The sequence below is a fragment of the Anopheles moucheti genome, chromosome 2 (genome assembly GCF_943734755.1).
Source record: "Anopheles moucheti chromosome 2, idAnoMoucSN_F20_07, whole genome shotgun sequence".
In the NCBI taxonomy this organism is placed as follows: domain Eukaryota; kingdom Metazoa; phylum Arthropoda; class Insecta; order Diptera; family Culicidae; genus Anopheles; species Anopheles moucheti.
Window position 1 is genome coordinate 28,054,674 of NC_069140.1, and position 26,766 is coordinate 28,081,439.

Genomic DNA, 26,766 nt, shown 5'->3' on the forward strand with positions numbered 1-26,766 from the left:
GATAACGATAACGATCGGAAACAGCAAAGGGAAGCTAAAGCAAGAGCGTAAAGCGAGAGAAAATCACGCATGAACTTGACACGGTTTGCTGGTAAAAATGTTGAAGGGGTAATGGTTAAAATTATCCTATCGATAGTTTATTAATCGAACAGTATCTAGTCGCAGTTAACTCATCAAATATTCTCGCATCAGACATGGAAGTGTATGTTCTGGGGTGGAATGAAGATATTTGATTGACAGTGTTTTTTTTTTTGTTGTTGTAAATCCTCCCTTATGTATGACGTCCATAGAATATGATGTGCTACAATTTATGGACCCACTTTCCTTTCTATGCTCCTTTTTCTCTTGTCATATCACAGTTCGACGCTCATTTGCTCTCTTCTCGCTAAAGAGCAACGTTGGAGACAGTTTCGATTTTTCCTTCACAGTAAGCGAGTGGAAAACTGCACCGTGTGAAGCGACGATTTTCCGACCAGATCGATGTACTCTCTCTCTCTCACTCTCTTGCCTCTGCTTGTCTCTCTTTTGGTGTTCCTGTTTTTCTTTTTTTATACTCCTTTACAGACAGAAAATTCCTTCGCTCGAACTCCGCGCTCCAGGCCAGCAAGTTGGGGAGAATAGGTCAACGTAAACGATTTTCGTGGGAGCACTGCTCTCCGACACGGGACGGGTCTGGTCTCTTGGTCAACCCGCTGGCAAAAGTGGGCTCAGTTTTCATTCCTTTCTCGCACTGTGCCCGTGTGTCATCCGGAGCGACAGTCGTCGTAATGGTGACAAACAGGGGGAACAAAATGGAGCAACACTTTCTGGCTGCGTTGGCACTGTACAAGACGGCGACGGTGGCACCATTAACGGCGACGGCAGCTGAAACCGAACAGCGCACATCGGTATCGGCAGCATCCACGGCGTACACGACGGTCGCTTCCGGATCCGCAAAGCTGCTGCTGCAGGTCCCAGTTACGGCCTAAAACTCTTCTCTGCTTTCTCCTCCCACCTCCCACACCTCCCCCAAACGAAAAACGCGTGCAGAGCTAGAACGCAGATACGGGACGGTGGCAGTGTTGCCCAGGTGTGCGGGATTATAGCAAAACAGCGGGCAAGACCCGTGCCCGTGTGCACGGTCCGTGTAATCAGCATTTGTGGGACGAGGGCCAGTCAGTATCCCCACCTTCGGCCAGCGAAACTGTTACTGTTAAAGGATACCACGAAAAAGAAGTAAGAAGCCAAATCGTGCGCACATAAGTGGCCGTGTGTGTATGTGTGTGTGTGTGTGAGAAAAAAAGGAAATCAGCGAAACAGAGTGCAACAGTGATGGTGAACAATTTATGAGCGAGTTCCACCCCCTGCCAACCCCCAAATTATGAGCGTGTTGGAAAATTGGGAAAACTAGCTTGCAGGAAAAAAAATTGGCATGGTGGAAAACAGGTGAATTTTAATATCGCTTTGACCCCGTTGAGGTGACCGTGTACGAGGGCACACGGTTGCGTTAGCCGTGTGCGTATGCGAACGTGTGTGCGCGCGCGCGCGCTCGTTCGCTTGCCTGTATGCATACGGGTCCGTTATTCAACGTATCGCTTGTGTGTCCGCGCTTGTGTGTGTGTGTGCGAATGGTGGGGCTGAGCATTTGGAAATTGGTGAAGAATATGTTGGGTCGCTGGGTTAAGGGGAGGAAAAAAACAGGGAGTGAAAGAAAGTGACTGTGTGTGATGCTGTTCAGATGATGGTGTCCGTGTGCCCGTTCTCGGATTATAGATATTCAAGGTGCGAATGAGTGTGTGTGTGCGTGTGAGAGAGATAACAGTGAGAGAGAGAGAGATAGAGAGATAGAGAGAGATTAAAAAAAATTGTTCCAATGCTTTGCATGCGTGAAAAACCCCGCAACCAGGATGGGCGAGAACCAACTCACAGCATAGCAGTCTACTGAGATCAAATTTAGTTGTGCTGTGTTCCGTGTGTGTTAGAATTTGATTTCTTTTTTTATATACAAGCTCACGATCAGTTAGCGAGTGTAGTAACATACAAATTAGTGAGGGTTTTTTTTTTGTTTTCGTGCAAAATGGAAACAGATTTTCTCTGGAAATGGTAATGGAAACGCACCATCAGTGTTTTGTGCTGCGAGTCACCCTGTAGTGCTACAGATCGAGCGAGAAATTATGCGTGCAAGAAAATTCGTGTGTACGTGTGCATGTGATTGCGCGCCTGTGTGTGAGATGAGAGGAAAGTGGAAAATTGTATTTTCCTCCTTCACTCCACCCTCCCCTTCCCTCTCAACCCTTACCATCAGTCAGGCGGCTATGCCAACACCTTGTAATTCTGTACACCTTTGGCGATTTGTATTGAAATTCGCACCACCATGCATGCATGATAACGATTCAGGCAGTCGCCTGGTGTTGCACGGTGACGATCATGCGAATAGCAAATTGGCAGAAGCCAAAAAAAAACCTCCACTTTTCGGGAGATTTTCCGCACCATTCCGCACATACACCAAGAAACCGCGAAATGCTTTGGCGTTTGTGAGCGTGTTAAAATTGTGCATTCCGCGTTTCCAAGTGTAGTAGGAAATTATGAACTTGGCGAGCGAAAAAAGAAAAAGGAAAACCCGAGAGTGTGTGGTGCCACGGTGCACGATGAGAGCAAACATTTTCGTGAATGAAAAGAGCAAAATCACCACCATCTCGTCATCGGGAAATATTTGTTAGCACTGTCGCGTAAAGCTTAAGCACAGCACAGCAAAGGCAATGGCGAGCATATATCAATCAGGGTCAAAATAGATCCGTTACAGTACATCGCATCATCGGCACAAACGGCACATTTTGGTGGGTTGGGAAAATTGGCTCCCACCCCAATAAGCGATTTGCTGCGGATTTCATCTCAATATCCCCTGGACAGCCGACATCCGTTAGGTGTTTAGCTAATGTTGGCCCAACTTCCGAGCTGGCCGAGCCAAGAAATCAATGCGTTGAAAGTGGCCACGGCATGAGATGGGTTTTCTTTTTCTGCTTTCCTTTCTCCGTGCGCTTCGTTGCATGCGTGCGCCTGCGTGTGTACATGTGTGCGTGTTCGCGTCCCGTGTCACCCATACGCTCATATATAAATATATTTTTTCGCTTTCTTTTCGTCGCTCATCCACGTCGAATGGCGTACGCGAAGGAACCAAGATTCGCTTTTCCATCATCCACCAGAGATTGAACGTGCGCGCGCGCGCACACATACACACACACACATGGGGCCTCAGTAGTTTTTCCCAACTGGTGTGTGCGAGTTTTTGGAGCTGCGTGTCGATGTGTTTGTGTGTGTGTGTGTGTGTGTGTGTGTGTGTGTGTGTGTGTGTGTGTGTGTTATGTGCGTTCGTGCTTGCACGTGAATGTCTGACACTAAGCGATCAATGGAGTGAGAAGTGTTTGCCTCCATCGTTTGACCAAAAACCATATCGGCAGGTGTGCGAATGTGTGTGTGTGTGTGTGTTTTTGTATGAGGAAAATTAAGATCAAACGAAGATTCAGCAAGATTCATTTGAAAATCGCTTCACTTTGTTCTATACTGTACACCCTTCCTCCCTCTCGCCTGACACTCTCCCTCACCCACCTCCCCATTCTCACTAAAGTACCCGAAAATGGGAAAAAATAGATCTTGTCCAGAAGGCTACCTTGATCTGTTGGTTCCTGCTCACGACGAAAATACATTTCCTTCACGGCAAACCCGATGCGTGAGAACACAATTGAGAGCCACGAATCTCGACCGCCCCACACACACACACACACACACACACACGGCTACGGTTGTGAAAAATGGTTGCGGTACGCGGTAGTGAATCTGTGTGACCGCCATTAGAATAAAACACCGGAGCACACACCGGAGAGCGAAAGCAGCGATACGAAAGAGCACAAACGAACGAAGGAGAAAGTGTGGGCGATGCTGTACGGATTGTGGCCTTTATGAAATGTCCTCCGAGATAGGGTGCGTGCGTGTGCGTGTGTGTGTGTGTATGAGGGTTTGTGTGCTGATCAACCATCAAAACGCCCGTACGCAACAACAAAAAAAGTGAAATCGACAGATCGAATATCCTCACCGCTCAGCTCGCGTCTGACTCGCAATGAGATGTGCTGAATCGTTTTTTTTTTTTGCTCATCCTCGTCGCATGAGACGGTGTTATTCGTTCCGTGACTGTGACACGAATTTCCTTTGCGGGGCAGTGTTTTGTTATGTGGTTTCGATGTTTTGTTCTGTGCTCGGGAGCTGTGTAGCGTAGAAATGGTTGTGATATTTGTGAAATTCGTCCGGTTTTGTGCATAAATATAATATTTTTCTACATTTGTGTAACAAGTTGCAGCACCGCAATTTTGTGTGTAAAGTTTTATATTTGCCCCAAACCATAATACCAGTGCTGTGTATGAAATTATGTGGAAAATAAAACGAACACCACGTGTTCGGTGTGTTCGCTTCAATTTGAATCGAGTGGATAAATTTTACAGCAAGTTGATCGTTTTCTTTCTCACAGTTGTAACGGAACGGGACGCGCCAAGCTGGGATAATTAAAAAAAAAACAAATGCGCCCACAGCTAAACAAAAACAGGGAAGTGAAAATTGTAGCGCAAGTGTACTAGAAAGTGTAGCACATTGTAAGCAATGAAAGAGAAAACAAAAGCGTTGTGTGCAGTGTATTGGAGGTGTGAGCAAAGTGCCCGATAGAAATAGAAACACTTCATAACGGAAGACACAAGAACACACGGTACGAAAGTGTGCTAGCAAAACGGTCAAAATAGTGAAAGGTCGCAGTGTTTTGAATTGAGGAAATTCGGACCACTCCACACGAAGTGTCCAGTGTCTCCTTCAGCAGACGAGGAGAACCGCCGCGCAGTACAGTTTGCAGCAAACTCGGATGTTCTCCTTCGCCACGGCAGTGCAACAGTTCGGCTGGTGAAGTACCGTAGCTTACAGCCCAGCGTTGCGTTCCCCCACCGCCCAGCCGCCAGACTCGGACAAAACTCGGCAACTCGCGGCACCAAGCAGCTCCCGGAGGTTGAAACTAGCGAACCACCGTGAGTGCGTGAGCCGGTTTGGATACAGTCCGTGTCAGTTCCGAGTTCCGTGTTGGTGGTGGTGGTGGAGGTTGCGGAATACTGCCCGGTATTGTCCACTGCTGGAAAACTGGTCAGCACGGATTTCAACACCGCGAATATTCCATCTCGTCCGTAACGAATGCGGTACCAGAGCGGTCACAATAAATTGGCACCACCGAGTGGGAGGAATTTTTGAAAAGCTTCGGGCTCGGTACGATCGAAACCTTCGCTGCGCTCGTATCCCGCATGGGCGGGTGTACGCAAGCACATTGATGATGGTGCCATTGCGATCTGACTCACGGTGCGCTCCTGGTTTCGAGCTCGATCTGACAACAGTGAAGCCATAAAAACCAGAAGTGTACACCCAAAAAAAAATACGAGTACGGCACGAGGAAGGAACCGAACGGAAGGAAGGTCCAGCACCAGTTACAGATCGTACATCGCTCTTGGCAAAGGGTGAAAAAAAAAAAGAAAAACGATTTTATACGCCGATTCGATCAACTCAAACGTTTTCGAGGCGAAACCCCGAAACAGGAACCAACCACAACGCAGCCACCGAGAGTGTAACCACAAGGCACAAGCAACAGCAAAGCAACAAACCTCCACCCCCAGAAAAACGCCAACTAGCAACCTTCCCCCACAACAACAACAACAACAACAAGCCAAAGTCTGCAAGTCCCGTGTCACACCAGTGTGTCATCAACCAACCAGCTGTTGAGGGGGGCAGGCATCAACCTTCGTCACACACCGCCCGGTTCCGCACCACGCGTCTGACCGTGTCGATCGTCCTGTCGGTGTCCTGTCGTCCATCGTTGCCTGCGTCCCACACTACCCCGCTCCACTTTCTCCATCCATCCGCGGGACCCCCGCTAGACGTGTGCGTTCGTGCGATACGGTTCGTCATCGGCGTGTCGTCAGCATCGCGCCATCATCACCATATCGCAACCATTAGAGCTACGAGGAAACAAAATGGCGGGTGGTGAGCATACATTCGGTAGGAAGACATTTCACAAGCCAACCTATTGCCATCACTGTTCGGATCTGCTGTGGGGGCTCATCGGACAAGGATACATCTGTGAAGGTGCGTGTGTTGATTCTGTGTTTCTGTGATCTCATTGCAACACTGCCTCAAGCAGGTTTTGCGGGTTCTCACTTCAGTATCTTTTTATCACTTCCGCTCTTACTGCCATGGTGTGCGTGTGCATTACACACATTTTTCTCTCTCACTTATGCTTGCTTTCTCGCTCTGTTTCATGAGGAGGGTTTGCCACCATTTCAGTTCTATTAGATAGTTCGTTTCATTCTACACGATCAAGTACAAGTAACAATTGCTTATCTCTAGTTGTATATTAAAAGTTCGTTGCATAAACTGCTCATTGCATAATTTTATTAAAAATGTGAGTAAAACTACCAAGCACAATAGAAATTGTTTGAAAGTGAATATTTTTACACTTTCAAATAACCCGTATCTTATTACTGTTTCCACAATATCCACAACAATATATTCTAATCACTTTTTATCACTCAGTTTGAGCTCTCACGGGTGGTGAAAGCCCAGAACTGTTAACAGTTTACACATTCAGCAATAAAACATATGACTAATTTACGAAATACATTTGAAACATTGTGCACCATACAAAATCCATTTGTGAGCAGTTTAGTGGCAAATGACAGATCAAACATCTACTGAAAATGTCAGATTATCATTAAGAATTTTGAAACACCCTGTATGGGTTAGGCTCAAAGCAATATGTTCTAATACAATGCAAAGTACGAACTTCTAGTGATAGTTTTTGAACCACTGGTGAATTGGCAGATTAATATTAAAACATTAAAATTCTCTTCATGACGCAAATCAAACTGGTTTAGTTGGTCAACAATAAAACCAACCCAATTTTTTTTCTCTCTCTCTCTCTCTCGCTCACTCTGTTCGTGCTGTGCAACCCGAATTAAACACAGCAGATTAGCATAGGCGGATGGTTTCACATCCAGATACGATTATGGCCCATACTACACAAACCGCTGTGTGTGACCCTCTAGTTGTTTTGGTGAACCTGCGTTGCGTTTTTCCTATTAGCATTAGCGGGGGTAAATCGATGAAGGGCTTTTCATGCGTCATCACTGTTCATTGCCACCCGGTCGACCAGAATCGGTGGTCAGGCGTGATGGTGCTGCTGCTACTGCTGCTTTAAATTTCTTCCCCCAAAGTTACCCGTGAAAATCCGGCGTGTCCGGGTGTGGTGCCCGTCTTAAGGGAAATGGGTAGAAAATAGATTCAATGCTGAACACATCACATAACCCATTGGCTAACATAAACATCGGTTCAGCACGCTGCATATGTTCACGTGCGTTATTTCCTTCAGTTTCCTACTAACACGTTTCATACTACTCATGAGCAGGGTTTTGTGTATAATGGAGTTACTCCAACTAAAGAATAAAAGTACACTAATCTGAACAAAAAAACTACGCACAGACTAATTTATTTAACGTATTTTCCCACACTTGATGCTTGATAATGCAAAACTTTTTATAAACAACCATGCGCCTCCATTATGCTATTTAGATTTTTAGATCGCAATGAATTGCGCCTTCAAAAAAAGTGTTAAATCCTTTTTGCCAAAACAACAAGAATGATCGTTAATAATTATATTTTATGATTTATTTTGTACGCCTTACAGCATCCTAAAACTACAAGGCTAGGCAGCTCTAGTATTTAAATGCACCTATCGTTAGTGAAACACCAGGCGCCTCCATCAAAATTGACGATCGATAAGAAACAGGAACATTAAATACTGAGTGATATTAGTTAAAATTTAAAAATCAATACCCGAATTTTTTATAAAAATTTAATACGATACGAAAAAAAACTGTCACAAAGAAAATATTCTTCATGCAAAACGTATTTTATTAAAATTGCTCAATTCCGTTCTCAACACATGGAGTTTGTATTGGCTGGGGGCTGCATTTAGTTGAGGTTTGAAGTTATATAATTTAGTTACAACATAAATACAATAACTTTTAAACACAATTGGTCAGCGTTTTACACGTTTTAGTTTATTGACCTACATTTTGCACTGACTTGCACCCACATGCACATAGTGCATGCGGACTTCACTCTGTTCGTCCGGTAATAGAGCTGACAATGATGAGTCACTCATTGCCCTATCGCTCTTTCGGGAGAGCAACATGAGTGACAGCAGCATCCACACTGTCGCTGGTTTCACACAACTATCTCCAATCATTCCATAGTCAACCATTTCCTCAGCTTGGTGCTGATTGATAAACGATCACACAAAAACACTGCTTCACCTACTGCGCGACGCTGGCATCAGAGCAGCAGTTCGTTAGGTCTTGCTATAAGCAATCACCTTGGGTTTTTGTTTCAACAAACTGTTGTGTGTATGTGTCTGTGTACTTTCTCCATGTAATAAAATGTTTAAATAAATGTGTTTCCACCTTTCTTATCTTCTCTTTCATTTCAGTGTGCAACTTTATAGTACACGAAAAGTGCGTTACCAACATCGTGACACCGTGCACGGGCATCGCACCGTACCTTATCCGGAACCCGGTCGCACACTGTTGGTCCGAACCGTCGCACCATAAGCGCAAGTTTTGTTCGGTTTGTCGTAAGCGATTAGATGAAACTCCCGCCGTTCATTGCTTGAGTAAGTAAACAACCTAAGTTTCGCTTGTGTTTTGTTTGTGTGTTTTATTGCAAAACCCCCCTCGTTTTGTTGCCACACATGTTTTGTTTGCCGTTCTGGGAAACCAACCTCCGGTGCTCCATATGTGGTGTGGTGTGGCCCGATTTTTTCTTTGTTCCCATCGTACACAATGCTGCAAAATCAGGGCGGGTGCAATACGCGTTGCTATGGTTATTTCTGGAATCCCAATCGCAGCCATTTTGTTGTGTGCCGTGCTCAAGGCTGTTGTCCCTGGGGCTGGACTGGTTAAATATTCACTGTATCGTACTGATGGATCGCATACAAGTGCTCGGCCGCCTTATATCCGATACATTTGGACGATATGTATAATTATTTTTTGTATAGTTTGCTACCGAATATTGTTGGTGAAAGGAAAAACATCAAAATCGTTGCAGCTGCAGCCTAATAATGTTTATACTTTTTTTTGCAGTATGTGAGTACTTTGCACATGTCGAGTGCCAGGATTTTGCCATCCCCGACTGTAAGGAGAATGCAACCTACGTCCCGGGCAAGGAATTGGGCCACGTCAAACATCAGCATCACTGGCGTGAAGGCAACCTGCCACAATCGTCCAAGTGTGCGTACTGCAAGAAGACATGCTGGTCTTACGAATGCCTTACAGGTAGGTGCATCGGGAAGCTTCACAATTACACACCCAAGCAGCTTGTAATGGGTCACACAAGCTGGATACAAACGTGACTTCAGTTCGGCACGGATTAAATAATATGTTCCGATCGTTTTCCTCCACTCACTCCCCAGGTTATCGTTGCGAATGGTGTGGCACCACCACCCATGGCGGGTGCAGAAACAACATCCCGGCCGAATGTACGTTCGGCACGCTGCAACCCATCTATCTGCCACCGCACGCAGTTTCCATACCCCGGACGGAAGTGCCGATGGAGGCGATCATCGGTGTGCAGAACCGCAACAAAGGAACACCGGGAATACAGCGCGACTATTCCTGTCGTAAGTGTCATTGTACGGGGGCATCTCTGTTGCACCCATTGGAGCTCCAAATGAGGTGGAATTGTTTAAAAATGGAGAATGTTTTTCTTTGTTTTCCAAAATTTGATTATTTGGATTCATTGGTTTTATTCACTCCGTTTATTCCTTCGAGGATAATGCTATTCACTTTCGAAGGGCGTATAACGAGCTGTATCTGTTTAACGATGTGTGTTACATTTTTTTGATTTTGCATTTTCATGTCATAATTTTCTAAAAACTTTCAATTATTCAACATTATTCAACAATTACTGGTGTTTCATAATTTCACTATTTCTTTCAATCTTTTCTTCATGCCTTCCCTGTTTTTTTTCTTTTCTTCCTTTTCTGTTTCACTTCATCACGATGTCGAAACCACGCCTCGCGTATGAAACGATTGTTTTGTGTTTCTTTTTTATTTCCTCGAAAAAAAAACGCACCTTTAAACCCTTTCGTTCTCGTCGTCTGTGTGTCCCTTACGCTGCTTCCATGTGCCCATTATCGCACTTTATTTCATTTTACTACTGCTGCTCGTGTATCCATTTCTACACCTTGCCTGCTGCTACCACCACCATTAAACCCATTTGTCCCATTTGTGGTTCGCTTCACTGGCCAACGCTACCTAACGCTGAATGTCGTGGCGTTGTCGTGGCCGATGCCGACGCTCGTTTCCCCTGCCCCCGTGCATGGGCGTTACGTGACACCCACGTGAAATAATGATCGTGGGCATCCGGCGCGCGTGACACGTCCGTAGCGGAACTGTGGACAATCGGGCTGTATCAGGACGATGAGCAGCATCACCAGCAGCACCAACAGCAGCAAGAGTGCTGCAGCGAAAGCACGGAACTACTGCTGCGCAGTGTGCTACAGGAAGAGCAAAAGTGTCGGGCTGTGCCACTGTCACCGGTGAGCTTCACCTTCTACGATGACGATGACAGCGCTTCCAGCACGGTCGGATCGATGGCGGTGGATAGGGGTGAGCAGCAGCAGCAGCGGAAGCCCGAGGAGCCACCGCCACAGCAGTACCACAGCGATAACAGTTTGCTGCTGCGAACGGAGGACGACTGGCCAATGCGGCCGACCCGGAGCCGCAATCTCATCCATCCCGCGCTCAGGCGCTCGAAAGCCACCAATGCTGGCCCACCGACCGATACGCTGGTGATGCGCAGCCGCTCCTTCCAGGATCAAACCAACAGCATTCCAAAACGCTTTGTCAAATCGGCCGCATACTACAGTCCCCGGTTTTTGGCCCGATTTCGCAAGAAGCACCAGGCGCCTCCATCGATAAAGCGACGATCGCCATCGCCGCTGGAGGCACGGCAGGAGGAGCCACCGAACGGGAGCGAGCTGTCGAAGCTGCTGCTTGCCCGTGGTGCGCTAGAGCCAACCACAATCGCCCCGATTCGGGCCGCGCTCGCCCCGGTGCTAGTGCACACACCGTCCGGCTCACTGACGTCATCGTCCGTGTGCGCTTCGGGACCGATTCGGGTGGCCGTTTGTGGGCAGAATGGGACCGATGCCGTGTACGGCATGGGCGCACCGGTGGAACGTTCTTCCTCGTTCGACTGCACGACCGTGCCAGCCGCGGCAGCAGCTGTGTGCAATTTCGGTCACCATCTCACGGTGGCGTCAGCGAACGAACTGCTTACCTGCGTGGAACCGAGACGGGTTGTGTCGTACGATGACGTCAGTGGGTTCAGCTTCATCGACGACGATGATGGTGCCGAACCGAACGGTACCGCTGGCGTCGGTGCATTCTTGCGGGTGGCCCCCGGTAGTGAAACTACCAACGTAACACCGACCGCAAGAAGCGATATCGATACGGAACGCTTACGGAGCGTATTGTCGGCTGGTGCGGTACCAGCTCACGGTACCGTTTCTCACCCACCGACGCAACATCTTCTCGGCCGCATTTATCGCCAGATGCGCAAGTGTTCGATGGGTTGGAGCAAAACGGGATGTCGTGTACGCAGAGGTGCGATTATGGTTTTATTTTTGCTTTTGTTTGGTTTTATACTTTTATTTTGGTTTTTAATTTTCTTTGTTGAGTTGGTATGATTTGGTTTATTTATGCATTTTTCTACTTATGATTATTCTTTTCTTATATTTACTCTTGTTTTACGATAACTTTGCGTTTGTTATGTATTACTTTTAAGAAAATATTTTCCGTTTTTTGCATTCCTGTTTTGCAACAACCACCATTGGCACACGAAAAATGCATCCTTTTTGTTTGTGTGTGTGTGTGTGTATGTGTGCGTGTGTTGCATTATATCTTCCGTGTCTCAAGTATTGGCCCACCGTGTTGCGGAATGTGTGTTTCGCTTACTAACACTAAAACAACATCAAACTTGGCTTGCAACTTCGACCTCAGCACTTTCAGCCCAACCATAACCTCATGGCGGTGAGAGAGTTGCAATACAAAAAAAACCGCACTCACACACACACAGCCAAACTTTATGAAAACTTTCATTTGCCAATACACTCACACCAAACGCACCGACGAAGGCTGGTGCGAATGCAACAGGATGGCCCAACCCCAGGCACTAACCATGCAACACACTTCGGCTGCAACAAACGCATCGTCCCCGAAAATGCGCCGCGTGCCAAATGCACTGACGGGCACAGGCATACGAGCCACAAGTGATCAACTTTGCAACACAAAACGCTCCCCACCAGCGCAGACCTCCCCTGGCGGCCAGCAGTACGAAAGAGAGCGCTACGAGAGCGCTACGAGAGCGATCGAGCGGATGGGAAAAGTGAAAACAGCAGGAAAATAAAAGAGGAAAACAAAAAAGCAAACAGCCATTCGCGAACAATAAAGGTGTGCGGTGTGAGTGTGTATGTGCGTTTTTGTGTGTTCACTTGGGTGACGGCAGTCGATCCTGGGTTCCTTAAGCGGCCAACCACCACCATCACCATCATGGCGCGTTGTTAATTTTCGTGTGAAAATCGATAAACTTAAGGCATCTGGATGATTTGTTTTTTTACTTTTACAAAAATGCTCCCCAACACTTTCGTCGTTCATTTTTACCAAAAATGCGTCTTCGTTTGTTTCTTGATTTGTTTCCGAAAGGTTCTCGATTGAACAAAAAAGTTACATACATTACACCAGGACATGCCTACTTTGCTAACACAAACAACAAAAATGGCAGCTCTAGTGCACTCGGTACGTGTAATCGATTTGTTATCGCATTGTGAAACAATTAACGAACAACAGTTGATGGAGGAATAGATGTTCCACCAATTAAAAAAAAAACAAAGCTTAAAAGTGTTCTGTGCTTGGAGTTAAAAATGTTGTAAAAGCTGCCCATTTTTCCCTCCGAAAACCTAGTAGGCAGCAGCGAATGGTTTGATTGTTCTTAATTTCGCCATCCTGTTTTTGTTTTTTTTTTGTTTTTCGTTTTGGGATTTTACTCACCTGTTTCTAAATGATGTTCTACTTTATAAGCGACACTCGTGGCATGGTGGCAAATGTGGCAATTCATCTCAATCTCAATCCGTCTCTCTTTCCCGTCTTTTTTTTTTCTCTTACCTTTTGCGATGCATCGTTACGTTGCGTGAATGCCACAACTTCATCGGGGCACTGGCATGCGGTCGGACGGTGACGGCGCACGACCCACCAACCCCAACCTTACACAACAAACTCAACATACAAAATTTAAAAAAAAAACAACCAACCGTCCTGCTTCATTCGAACGCATCCATCCAACAACAACAACAACAACAACAACAACCACCAGCTCGCAGCATCTCCGAGGAGATAACGGCGGAGAACCGCTATCGCGACGATGAGTACGTACCAAGAGGCGAGAGCAGCGGCTCCGGTACTCACTCGAAGCCAGATTCTGCGCATAAGCCCGATAAAGATAAGGATAAGAAAGATAAGGACAAGGAGGAGCGCGATGAAGGTACGTATATATATGTGTGTGTGTGTGAGTGTGTGCTGTTGGTGTGCGAGAGCACGGTTCGTTAAAATTCCCATTGTTCGCACGACCGGAAGCGTGTGCCCGTGTGTGCGAGAGTGGTCTATTTTAACACACAGCCTCCAAAAACAGACTCTGCCGGATTGGATGTGATGCGTGTGTGTGTGTGTGTGTGTGTGTGTGTGTGTGTGTGGTCTCAGATTCATCCAAAATGTGGAAGAAAGGATGGATGGCTGAGTGGCCATATGATAGAGATGTAAAACCAAAAATAATATAAAAATAACCAATCGATCCATCCAAACGGTCAAAAGCTAGCTTTAGAAGCATCGACACTAAGGCGAATGCACCGAAGACTCAGCTGTGCAAGACAAACTACCCTGCAACTAACACACCCCATCCACACGTCCTATTTCAGAAACAATCAAGGTATTCGACGGAAACTGTTCATATCGAAGAAGAATTTTCAGAGCCATTAATGTACCTAGAACATGCTCGTTGGAACAACTGTTGACCACCGCCTTGAGGGCCTTCCACATAGCCAGGGATCCAAATGTACGTACCGCACGGTGGTAACATTCCCTTTCGCGCGCAAAGGCGCAATCTAAACCGCTGTTCTACCTTCTACAAACCACTATTGCAGCTATTTTTTCTCACTGATGTCTATGGCGACGAGGTCAGATTGCAGGATCCGAACCCAGTGCCAGGCCTACACCGTGTAGAGGGCAAAAGACCAGCTATATACTTAAGATTTCGGTAAGCTATCGCACCGCCGGCAGGGCGCTGGTGAACGTTTTGCAATTAACCGCTCGCTGCATTGCGTACGTTACAGTGATAAGGAGAACGATCACGGCTTTGTGCGCGTCTATCCGGGTAAGCTGCAAGTGGAGAACGCTTACGTTATCATACCGGTGGACAACGATACCACCGTAAAGGATCTGATTTGCGAATCACTCAAAAAGTTCGGCCTCCAGAGCCACCAGATCGAGGACTACCGCTGTTCGGAGATACTGCTCGATCGGGGCGTTACCGAGCGGGTGCTGTCGTGGAACGAGCGACCGTGGGAGATCATGAAGCAGCTCGGGAAGGACTCGATCCGGCAGATGGAGCTGATGCGGTTCTATCTGCAGCTCAAGCAGGACCCGCACGGTCCGAACCTGGCACTGTTCGTTGGCAATCTGCCGCCCGGGCTGTCCCAGCGCAACTACGAGCACATACTGACGGAATTTCTCGGCTTCGAGAACAAGTTCAGCAGCATTGGTCCGATCTACTACGAGTACGGTTCGCTGGTGATAACCTACGAAAATGCATCCAAAGCTGTAAGTTTGGACCACTTTTGCTGCGTTACGATATGTTAATCTGTGTCTTTGTGTGGGTTTCAGGTACGTGCATTCCAGGCGCTACGGGAGTCCAAGTATGAGGAGAAGCATTTGCTCGTGCTGCTGTTGCCCAACATCGAACCGAGCATGGTGCCGGCCGGTGTCCAACCGCTGCTGGTGTTTGTCAATGTCAAGTCCGGAGGATGCCAGGGTCTAGAGCTTATTAGTAGTTTTCGTAAATTATTAAATCCATATCAAGTGTTTGATTTGGATAACGGTGGACCACTGCCTGGGTAGGTAGCATTGAGCTTCCCAAATCTACTTCATCTACGTGACCTAATCGTATCGACCATTCCGCCATACCTTTGCAGGCTATACGTTTTCCGACACATTCAGGATTATAAAATTCTCGTGTGTGGTGGCGATGGTACGATCGGTTGGGTGTTGCAGTGCCTGGACAACGTTGGTCAAGATTCGGAATGCTCTAGCCCACCGTGTGCCATCGTCCCCTTAGGCACTGGTAAGTAGCGAACGTCGAATGCCGACGGTACACACTTGGAAGCCTTATGCAACGGATTAATTTTGTTCCTTTTTCTTACCTTCCCGCAGGTAACGATTTGGCACGCGTTCTACGCTGGGGCGCCGGTTACACCGGTGGCGAAGACCCACTGAATCTGCTGCGGGACGTAATAGATGCGGAAGAAATACGGCTAGACCGCTGGACGGTAGTCTTCCATCCGGAGGACAAACCGGAAGATGCCACACCGAAGGCGCAACCCAACTCAACCGGTAAGAAGAAGAAAATTCAACAGCAACAGCAACAGCAACAACAACAACAACAGCAACAGCAGTTGCAACAACAGCAACATCAGCAGAACCAACAACACCATCACCCATCGGTGGCAATCGTGGCCAACCCGGCGCAAGGTCATTTGCTGTACTTTGATGGCTCAAATTGCAATTATTTCTCTCTCTCTCTCTATCTATCTATCTCTCTTTTTATCTCTTTCTCTCTCTATCTATCTATCTACCCATCATATAATTATCTGTTTTTGTTGTCCTATTACTTGCATATGGCCACCCTCGCTTTACTTGCTACCAAATTTTTCACTCCCGTTTTAGTACATACATACCGTACATCGTGGTTGTCGCGATGCCTTCTCGTTACACACCTACCAACCCCAAACCTATATTCTCTGCTACTTGGTGCCATTATGTCGGTTGTGCCTTTGTTCGAACAACAATACTAACTAGTGTCGCATCCTTCCGTTTAGCGTCCCAAGTATATCTCACATACCGCCACCTGGAAGTACCGGTGCTTTGTAATTAGCTTGCCTACAAATACAAGGCAGCACACAAAACTCAAATCAAGCATACCTTGTACAAAACAAAACCAAAAGCCTTCACTGAAGATAATCCGCCGAAACACACCTCACAAATCAAGCGTACAAATCCCACAGTAGTGTATTGTTCCAACCCCTGTTTATCTGTCGCATTGCCCTGTACTAACCGGCATACTGGCCAGCTGTGCTTGCTTACCTTACGTTACGCTACCGACAGTAGTGTGTGAACTACCCGGTTCCGTCCACAGTAGATGCCATCACGTGGTGGTAACATTGTGTACCTCCGTCGTAGTTTTGTATTGGAATGAATGGTGTGCATGCTATCTGTATCTCTTCACTTGCCCACCGAAACATCCCCGCCCAGGATTGTGGCGGAGGACGACGGTGAAGAATATATGAATCTGATATATTAAAACATAATTTAAACAGAGCTTGTAGTAGAGATGAGAATAATCACTCCTTACAATGATTTGAATCAGAGTCAAAGAGTGGGTTTAAAGATTTGAAACCTTTACTCACTCTTTTGAGATTCATTAAAAAGTATTACACTGCATCAATGTGTTTACCACTCTTTTGCATTTATACTCACTCTCACAGTTTTCCTCATTCGTGAGTGAGTTTCTAGTCGGCACTGAGAGTGAGAGTGAGTATAAATGCAAAAGAGTTGTTATAGGAGTCATAAAAACTCCTCATGCTCATTTATACTCATTCACTCTCTCGAAGGTTTCAACTCACTCACTCACTCTTACTCAGCGCGCACATCTCTAGCTTGTAGAGGCAGTGAATTAGTGTTGGGTCGTGTGCGAAAGAGGTACCTCAGTGGTAATGAGCATCACCTAATCGAGTGCGCTCAGTTTGTTCCGCGAAAAAAACCACGTCGAAGATCGAACCTGCGCGATTCAGCTCGAACAAGCTTAAATATTCCAGTGAGCGCATTGATACTATTTCATTTTTATCGTATCTAAAGAATACTCAACTCTTTCAGCGCGCATTCAAACGAGCGCTTCGCTCAAATCCGTTCGTTCCTTACCGCTCGAAAAGCGCTCTTTTTGGCATATCGCTCAGTTTAGAGCAACGCTGAGCAACTAGGCAACTCTTTGCCGTTTGACAATTGCTTTATTTTTCACTTATTTTTCACAATTGAGAACACTCAATACTTCCAGAATACATTTACTCAACCGGCTCATTCAAGGGGAGATTTTCGGTGCTCGGAGGAAAAGGCGCTCTTTAGAGCTGATTTCGCGAGAGCGAGAAGTTTGCACAGCTCAGTTCGAAAGAGCTTCTGGACCCAACACTAACAAGTGCACTAATACCGCATTTTTCATAAGGTGTACTTATATTTGTACGATTTTTCTAACATGTTTTGGGGTTTTGTACAGCTACCTCTACCACCTTAATTTAATATAATCTTCAAAGCATTGTTTTGGAGAGTTTACCTTTAATTACATTGAACAGGCTTGTCTGAGGGCTTGGAAGGAAACGACTAAAGTAAATATTCGACCAGCAAACTACATAATGGCAATGATGGAAACTAAACCTTACGTTGTACCGCATATCAGTATAACGCGTATCTCTTTTTAAATATATACATACATAGTTTATCCTCATCACACTAAATGAACTAACCACCACAGACATAGTTGATGGATGTTGCTGTAAATACTGTTCTAGGCCGGTCGGTGTTGTTGTTGATATGCTCGTTGTCATTATTGGAATGAATGTGTTCTTTGGTGTATAAAAGGGCCAACGTGTTACATTTCGTCGATAGCATGGTTTGAAAATTGGTACACCGATGCAAGAGAAACGTTTGTTGAGGTTATATTTCAATTAAAATCTCAACAAAACGAAACACATTCACCATGATCGGTGTACCGTTTAAAGAGCGTGTGCATTATCGTGCATTACCAGCGAACCAGCATCGAACGAATCTTAACACTGGCATCAAGCAAGTGAACCCCAAACGATTGGGACACCACGATCGAACGCTTGTGAAACGATTACATTAATAACTACGATCTTGTTTTCTCCCGCACCAGTTGTTGGAGGCGCCCAAAGTGAGGATAACTCGCAGATATTCGTCATGAACAACTACTTCGGTATCGGCATCGATGCCGACCTGTGCTTGGACTTCCATAATGCGCGCGAGGAAAATCCGAACAAGTTCAACTCGCGGCTACACAACAAGGGCGTGTACGTGAAGATGGGCCTGCGGAAAATGGTAGGACGGAAGATGGTAAAGGAGCTGCACAAGGAGCTGCGGCTTGAGGTGGACGGGAAGGTAGTGGAGCTACCACCGGTCGAGGGTATTATCATACTGAATATCTTAAGGTGAGTGCCGAAAGTGGCTTGCGAGGGCTCTTTAGTGCCCAAATCCATACCGACCGTGACGCAACTCTGCTTGTAACTGCAGCTGGGGTTCCGGAGCAAATCCCTGGGGACCGGAAAAGGAGGATCAGTTCAGTAAACCGAACCATTGGGACGGTATGCTGGAAGTCGTTGGCGTTACCGGTGTAGTGCATTTGGGACAGATCCAGTCCGGGCTGCGCTCGGCCATGCGAATAGCCCAGGTAAGAGTGTCCCACACTCTGTGGCGCGAACTGTTAAGATCTAATCGCTCGTCTATGTATTCCCCACAGGGTGGTCACATAAAGATTCATCTTCATTCCGACATACCGGTACAGGTCGATGGAGAACCGTGGGTACAGAGCCCCGGTGATGTGGTCGTACTAAAATCGGCATTAAAGGTAAGCGTGTACCCCCCCTTTTGTACAGTGCCTTCCTATCACTATTCACCTACGATGAAGAAAACATTGTCTGTTTTCGTTTTCTTTTAATGTTACTGGTTTTTGTTTTGGTAGTTCATATGTTTTCCGTTCTTATTGGTCTTCGCATGTACATTCATTTCATTCGTTTTGGCTTCTTGCTGTTCATTTGCGTAACGTTTCGAATGAAATATCTCACGAAGCGGTTGATAAAAATTCTTTCATAACGTTTTCGGTTTTTTTTTCTCTCTGTTTTCATAAACAAATGATGTAAACATTTGCATGTGTGTCGTTCGTTTGAAAGCATCCTACAAAACTCCAACCATTAGCCACCAACACTTTACACTGCGCGTAGCATCTGATGAACACACAGTGCCCTGGTAGTTTATGTTGACTATTTTCCATTATTCCTACCATACTGTGCCTTCCTAACTGCCACATAATACCTAAACACTTCACACCCAAACAGACTGTTGACGTTTCAGCTACCTTTCCCTTGCATATTGTGTGTAGAAGGACTGGTTTTGCTATCAGAACCATAATTGACCATGATTCATGTTGTAAATACAGTACGAACAATCTATTTCGAACGAACCATTGCTGTATAGCGTGCGGCAATACAAGATTCGACAATAATCTTGGGCGATCCTTAGTATGTTCCATTTCGACTGCTTACTGATCTGAGTGCGCTCAGTAGTAAAAAAAATCCTGTGGAAAGCAAATACGTTTCGCCTTGCTTGTGTATATAAACCGAATTCCCGATCAATCTATGTACCTAGTTTGCAAAGCATTCACCATTAAAATTTAGATTTATCAAAACAAAATTGTTTTTTTTTCATAAAAATCATAGAAAACAAAAATATTTATATTTCTTATCAAAAAATTATAAACCACTTAGTAAACCCTTTGTCCAACAATCTACTTCAGGGTAGATATACAATCAGAAGCTCGAAACATATTTTCGGAATGTTGTTAAATAAAAAAAAAGCCTTATATTGTGGATAAGAAGTTATTCCGTGTAAAAGATATTCAAGAGTAAGCTTTTATCAACCATAATTAGGGAAATACACGAAAACTGACGTTTTCGAAGGATCTTTTTCTTTAAGCTATTGCTTGTCTAGCCGTATTTTAAGAACTCAATTTCAAAGACAAAATGGCGCCCATTTCAAGTTGAAAACGCAATTACTGGATGTTAATTTACAGCATTTTTGTTCTAACCAAGGAAACAATTCACAATGAATAAAACTCTACAAGCCCTAGTACTAGCACTATACTAATTTATTTAGTATTTGTTTGACGGCTTTTGCCGTATTATCAACATCGTTGTGTTGAGTTTTGTACAAATCATGCAAGGTATTTTCTCCTTCCAATCTGCCTTATGCCGGGCATACTCGCTTTGTATTGATTGTTGGTGTATTTTGATGTCATTTGGGGTTTTGTTAACGTACTATTGATACACTAGCACTACACTTGATGATAAAAAATGCAAAATGATAATGTCTGCAAAATGCGTTTGAAACTTTCAAACTGTGCGTTATTTTCAACTCTTTGCGCTGTAATTTGATCGTTATCAGTGTATTGATAAAAGAGAAAATATTAATTAAAAAAGAAAAACAATTTCTTCGAACATGCTGACTGTATATCTTTCCCTAAAGTTTGATTTCCTTTGCAAATCCTTTCACAACCCTTTAAATGCGGTTTATATGTTTCTGTACATTTATGTTGCATTTATTGTTTAACTTCTCCATTGACAATGTACCTCCTGTGCCGAGACAAAAGTGAATGACATAACAAAGACACACGCAAAATTAATTGTACAACCCGACTGTAAAAATCTGATCGGACGTTAAATGCATACCCCCTTCGTGCTAACAACCTAACCAACTTGAGGCCGTGTGTGATGTGCGTGCGTGACCGTATGTGTGTGTGTGTGTGTTTGTGTGTGCGTGTGCGTGTTTATCGTGAATGTCATTGTAAAGCAAAACCATAGAAGTAAATCTCGATTTCTGTTAACACCAATTATACATAACTGTTCAAGCATTAAAAACCCGCCCCTCCCCCCTCAACCCACCCCCCAAACGTGTGTTTTCTTTTCCGTACCGAATACTGATCCAAACCTTTAATTGCAATTAACTTTCTATAGGCAACGATGCTGAAGAAAATTAAGAGCAAACGGAGGCTAACAGAACCGCATATCTCACCGGCCGTTGCGGGATTCTCGCAAGGGGGAGCTCCAGAAAATGGAGATCGTGATAAAGATGCCCTGAGCGGAACCTAGAGTACCCGTCCGTCCGGTCCTAGCTTTCTATTCTCCTGTTTTCTGTGAACTCACAAAAAAAAAACCAAAACGCAAAACGCAAACGTTGAACAAAGCTAAAGTTGCGCAAAGCATAATGTTCAGGCAGATTAAGCGAATTGCGCGAAAACACAAGCGAAACTCACACGCAAAACTTTCAATCTTCAAACAAGCAGGGAAGATGGTTAGCACTAAAGTATTAGTTTATAAAAATACAAACCAACAAACAAACGCTTTTCGTTAGCTACGACTATCGTTTAGTGCGCACACAGACACACACACTTTATGTCTCGAACGTGTTCGAATTCTAGAGTTCGCTTTTTTTCCTGTTTGAGTTTTGATCACTACGTACGATCGGTAGTTTTCTCGAACCGTTCCAGTTAATTTCCGGGTTTCTCGCTAGAGCTACGTTAAGTTTAGTGATGATAGAGAGCGCATTTTCATTGCATACATTGCCGAACGGGTAAAGATCCTTAGCGCCAAAACAAACCAAACCACAACAAAACAAAAACAAAAAACTGTATTCAAAATACGCCCTTCATACCATTTTGCCTTCCAACTATGAATTGTTGTTCTCAGTTTCACTGGTGGTGATTAGTGGTTTGCGCTGCAGGAGTTCTGAGAAGCAAGCTATAGTTACGGGCCCACTTTCAGTTGCATTTGTTGCGCGACCTCCCCGATGTTGTAATACTTTCCCGTATCCGTATAATCGAATGTTTAGCCACTAATCCACTCTCGAACAGGAAGAAAAAACCAAAGATTTTAATTACGAATGAATGTACTGTACTACCCGTAAATTGTAAAATGCCTCACTTTATACGATGTGTATATTGACCAAGAAAACCCCCAGAAACCACAGAAACCCCCATATCGTATTCCTTAATTATTCTCTTAATCTCTCTCTCTCTATCTATATATCTCATTCACCGTAAAACTGCACATTATGGTACGTGTATTTCGAATGACTTGATATGTAATACTTATCGATTGATCTATTTGACGCACGCCACAAGTAGAAAGAAGTATCGCCATTTCCGACCATTTGTCACCCCATCTCGAAAAAACACCCATTCACACATACACAGACACACATACACGTGAAATCTTCCCTTTCCCGTGTAAGCCATTAGTTGAAGACACTAGCAGCATCGTGTACTTGCCACCATTCACATACTACCAACACGCACCAGTACCCAGAACCCAGGAAATAGTACAAGTGTCACAGAATCTTGAACTTTTCCCGGATCTCGGATCATGTCACACACACACACACACACACATACACTTGCGCATCATCCACCCATCCACATCGATCCTCTTGTTCCGACGAATTTGTAATTACACTGGACACTCAACATCATGTGCTACACGGATTGACTTTAATTCCCTTTTTTTGGTTGTTGTTCCATTTTGTGCGCAAAATTTTACACACACACAAATAGCCTTGATGCAGTTCGGTATTTTACGCTGTTCTGTTCTCCATTTCTGACTACAACTACAGCAAACATGTGCATTGTGTTCTCTTCTTTTCCCACATTACTGCATTGAATTCCCATTCGTTCCCATCTAACTTACCGATCGCTTGCTATCGTATCCTCGGATCGGTTATGGCTATTTTTAATACGTTTAATACTGTTGCTATTGTTTTCTTTGCATAAAAGTACATTCTCTCCTTCGCTCTACTCTGTCTTTGTTACTGAGTTGTAGGAAGTAAACCGATTCGCAATATTCACAGTTTTATTCTCTCTCTATATATATATATACATATCTCTCTATCTCTTCTACTGTTTTATTCAATGAGCATATTTCCTGCGTAAACATTTTACTTTCCCCAAAAAAAAACAGAAATAGCTTGCAAGTTAAACTTTTCATTGGCAGTTATGTGCGTTACTATAATATTTATAAATTGTTTTCTGTTTTTTCTCTCTTAGTCATTGATTGTTGCGTTGCGTTACGATACCGATACTTGCTAGTATTTCAGATGGAGTTTTCATTGTTTTTTCATTGATGTAGCATTAATTTTGAATTTGGAACATTAGTTTTGATATCATTTATCCCTTTCTTTCATTATTTATTGACTTTCGTTCTGTTCTACATCATCTTACTACTAGGATGTACCATTGTTTAGATGGTATTGAGCGTGTTATTTTATTTTTAAATATTTCCTTTACACATGTTTTAATTGTTTTGACAATTTACATGGGTTTTATTGCCATATTCCCATGGAAGTTGCTTCCGTTGCATCGGTAGTATCTTCTCGTGATATATCTCTTACTACCGTTTTTTTTATAATTAAGTAGTTTGCTGATTATTAAAAAAAAAAACTACAACAAAACAATTTCACTTTGCTCTTGTTTTTATAACTTTTTTTTTAAATTTCAACATGACGTATATGCCTTTACCTTCGCCACGATCAAATACGATGCTAAAAATGGTTTTCAATTCTTCTTTCTTCTTTCTTTTTTTTCCAAAACGTGTGGATGTCAAACAAACCAAACCAAATACACTAAACCACTCGATTTCTGATGGCTCTATAATCCCACTTGTGTTCCACTTGCCACTTGCCGGAACGCACAACTCAAACACGTTCGTTCGTACTCATCTAACAAATCAACAAACTGCAAAACAACAAAACGAAAATACCAAAAAATAATAATACATATGGAACAAATCAAACATCTTTTGCGTCCAAATACCATAATTACTTTTGTACTTCTTATACGAAAACTAAACAACAACAAAATTAACAACTAACAACAAACAAACAATCGGAACATGAAACGATGTGAATGCAAACGTTCAACGGTACATTTTCTATACACTATTCGCGTTATACTGAACACACGCATAAAACAATGGCAAATACATAACAAAACCCAAACAACAATACTTAAAACCTCGGCAAAACACACGAAACCCCACTACAATTTTTAATAACTCTCATGGACCGGACGGCGGCGGCGAACGTACGACGATTATGATGGTGTTGGTTGGCGCGAAATTAACGCAACTGTGCGCCTAGGCAACAATGTTGAAAAAAATGAAAGGAAAAATGAAACGACGCAACACCGAGCCGACGATGCAGGTGATGGGTCCGTCGGGGATCCAGATGACGCTGGCCGCACCCCAGGAACCCGACGAGGTCGACTCCAATAATACAGATTTTTGAATATGGTATAACGAGCGATTAATTTAACGTGCTTCGTCGTTTGCGGGTGTTTCGTGGGGGAAGGAGTACTAGCGTATCGGAGTGGGGTCAGTAGGTGGAGAATGGAAAGTGTGTTCTAGTTTGAAACAGAACAGGCAACTATCGCCAACGTTTTGTCGTCCCACCAGTCATCACTAGCAAACACCCAGCGTCTCACACAGATATTAGGTCTCGAAAACGACTGACAGCGTCGGTTTGTTGCGGCAGAACGACATGTCTGGACCGCGCTGGACCACAACCATTGCTGCAGTTACCTCGTTGCCAGCGATCGAACCTAAACCGATATCCTAACACTTTATTCTCCCTCCTTTCTCTCTCTCCTTCTCTCTGTCTATTTTCTTCCTTCATGGAAAATCTCCTCCAAAAATCTCCTGCAAAAACTCCTCTATTTTGTACAGTGGGGCAATAGTACAACTTATGAATTCTTTAAACACAATATTCTCGATACGATTGCTGAACAAGTGCTGCAGTGATGGCGGTCACCAGAAAATTTCCAGCCCAAGGGAAACCCCTCCATCTCTCGTCACCAATTCCTATCCGAGTGTGTTTGTGTGTTTGTATGTGTGGATACGATTGTGGTGGAGATTCTGCAGGACGATGGGTGATGCACTTTGGCGAACTTGTGCAAACGAACCAAAACCTTCTCCCACATACGCCCAGAACAAGGCTAGTTAAAGGCGAACACATGCGAAGCACGCATTGGGGGGATGGGGAAGGGGGGGGGAAGAAATGGACGTGCGAAAAAAACCGGAAATCCCCTCGTGTGTAAAATATTAATAACTCAACAACAATCACTGCAAACCAAAAACCAATAGCCTATCGGAAGCGAAACACAAAACCCACACAAAGGACGAACACATGTGTACAATTTAGATAACAATAGGCGATAGAAAGCGCATCCGTTCCTCACCGCGCCCTCCCGCTGATGTGTACCGGACCCGGGGTCGGGTTAGCGGGGGATGGAAGGAAAATGCGAAAAACATCTGTACAAAAACGAAAACCACATTGAAAACCACGATAGCAAAACTCTATGTATCTTGTATGTGTCTGTGCGTGTACGTGTAGTAGATAATTCACGTCAAAACTAGGAAAAGAATTGTGTGTGTGGAGCGTAAGCGAAAATGTTTCGAAATGGCGAAAAGGAAATAAGCGGAACAGCACAAAAGCAAAAGCAAAAACCAAACACACTCATACACAAAGTTTCAGTAAACCCCTCACTACAAGGAAGAGTAAAGAAACATCAATATTTACAACCTAATTGACACCGATTGTAGATGGATTAGATGAAAGTGAAGCAAATTTATTCGAAAAACTATCACTAGCATAAACATAAACAGCAAACAACACACACGCGTAGCAGAGAACAAAACCGAGCATTTAAAAAAAAACACACACACACACACAATAGTAGATGCAAAACGGATGCATAAATAAAACCTACTAATAGCAAAGCTAGGGATGAGTGGTGAAATGGGAAGCGTGCAGCGAAATAAATAAATTGAAAAAAATACACACACAACACAGTAGCGCAAATTATGGACGGTGGCCATTAAACGCAAAAGAAGTTAACGAAATGCCGAATAGAAGTCAACAAAAGAATCGAAATTCGGAATCGTTGTGCAACTAAACACACCCACACACCCATTCGAACACTCAAACATATGCAAACACACACACACATACATGCTCACACTTACACCGATACAGTAGTACATGCATCTTAGTAACAAGGACTTCAAGGGAACAAACAACATCCAACTGGAGCAGCACAAACACACCTGTTGCGAATACTACTTCAAACAGAACAGAAACATTTGAAAAAAAATAATAAAACCAACCACTACCACCATACAGGTTCAGTTACAGAAGAATTCAGCAAAACGTGACAAACTCCAGCACAGAAACACACCGAAACGGAACAGAACAGTGGCATACACGAAACGTGAAGGAACGTTAAATTAATGGCTCTTTTTGCTTGCACGACGAAGCAACGTATATTTAGGCAGAACGTGAACCGGTGATGGGGAGGGGAGGAGGCAACAAGATTTAGAATAGAAAACGCCCCCCTCCCCCGGAACACAACCTTTCCCAAAATGACAAAACAGGAGGACCTTCAAGTTTCCTCGGACATTGGAGTCCGGCATGCGGATGCGGTTTTTCCCATGGTTTTGTT

The 26,766-nt window shown here is 44.4% G+C and overlaps 1 protein-coding gene across 1 annotated transcript; it reads left to right on the forward strand.

The window, feature by feature from the left end:
* The first annotated feature begins 918 nt into the window (after positions 1–918).
* LOC128298451 (diacylglycerol kinase theta) lies at positions 919–25,865 on the forward strand. The gene is made up of 17 exons (XM_053034202.1): positions 919–1,425; positions 4,499–6,141; positions 8,543–8,725; positions 9,195–9,386; positions 9,524–9,730; positions 10,500–11,720; positions 13,486–13,653; positions 14,084–14,220; positions 14,309–14,421; positions 14,498–14,984; positions 15,048–15,277; positions 15,356–15,504; positions 15,594–15,911; positions 18,364–18,655; positions 18,738–18,894; positions 18,964–19,071; positions 24,408–25,865. Exons 2-17 carry the CDS (start codon positions 6,030–6,032, stop codon positions 24,552–24,554), a joined length of 4,221 nt encoding a protein of 1,406 aa, XP_052890162.1. The 5' UTR covers positions 919–1,425; positions 4,499–6,029; the 3' UTR covers positions 24,555–25,865.
* The last annotated feature ends 901 nt before the right edge of the window (positions 25,866–26,766 follow it).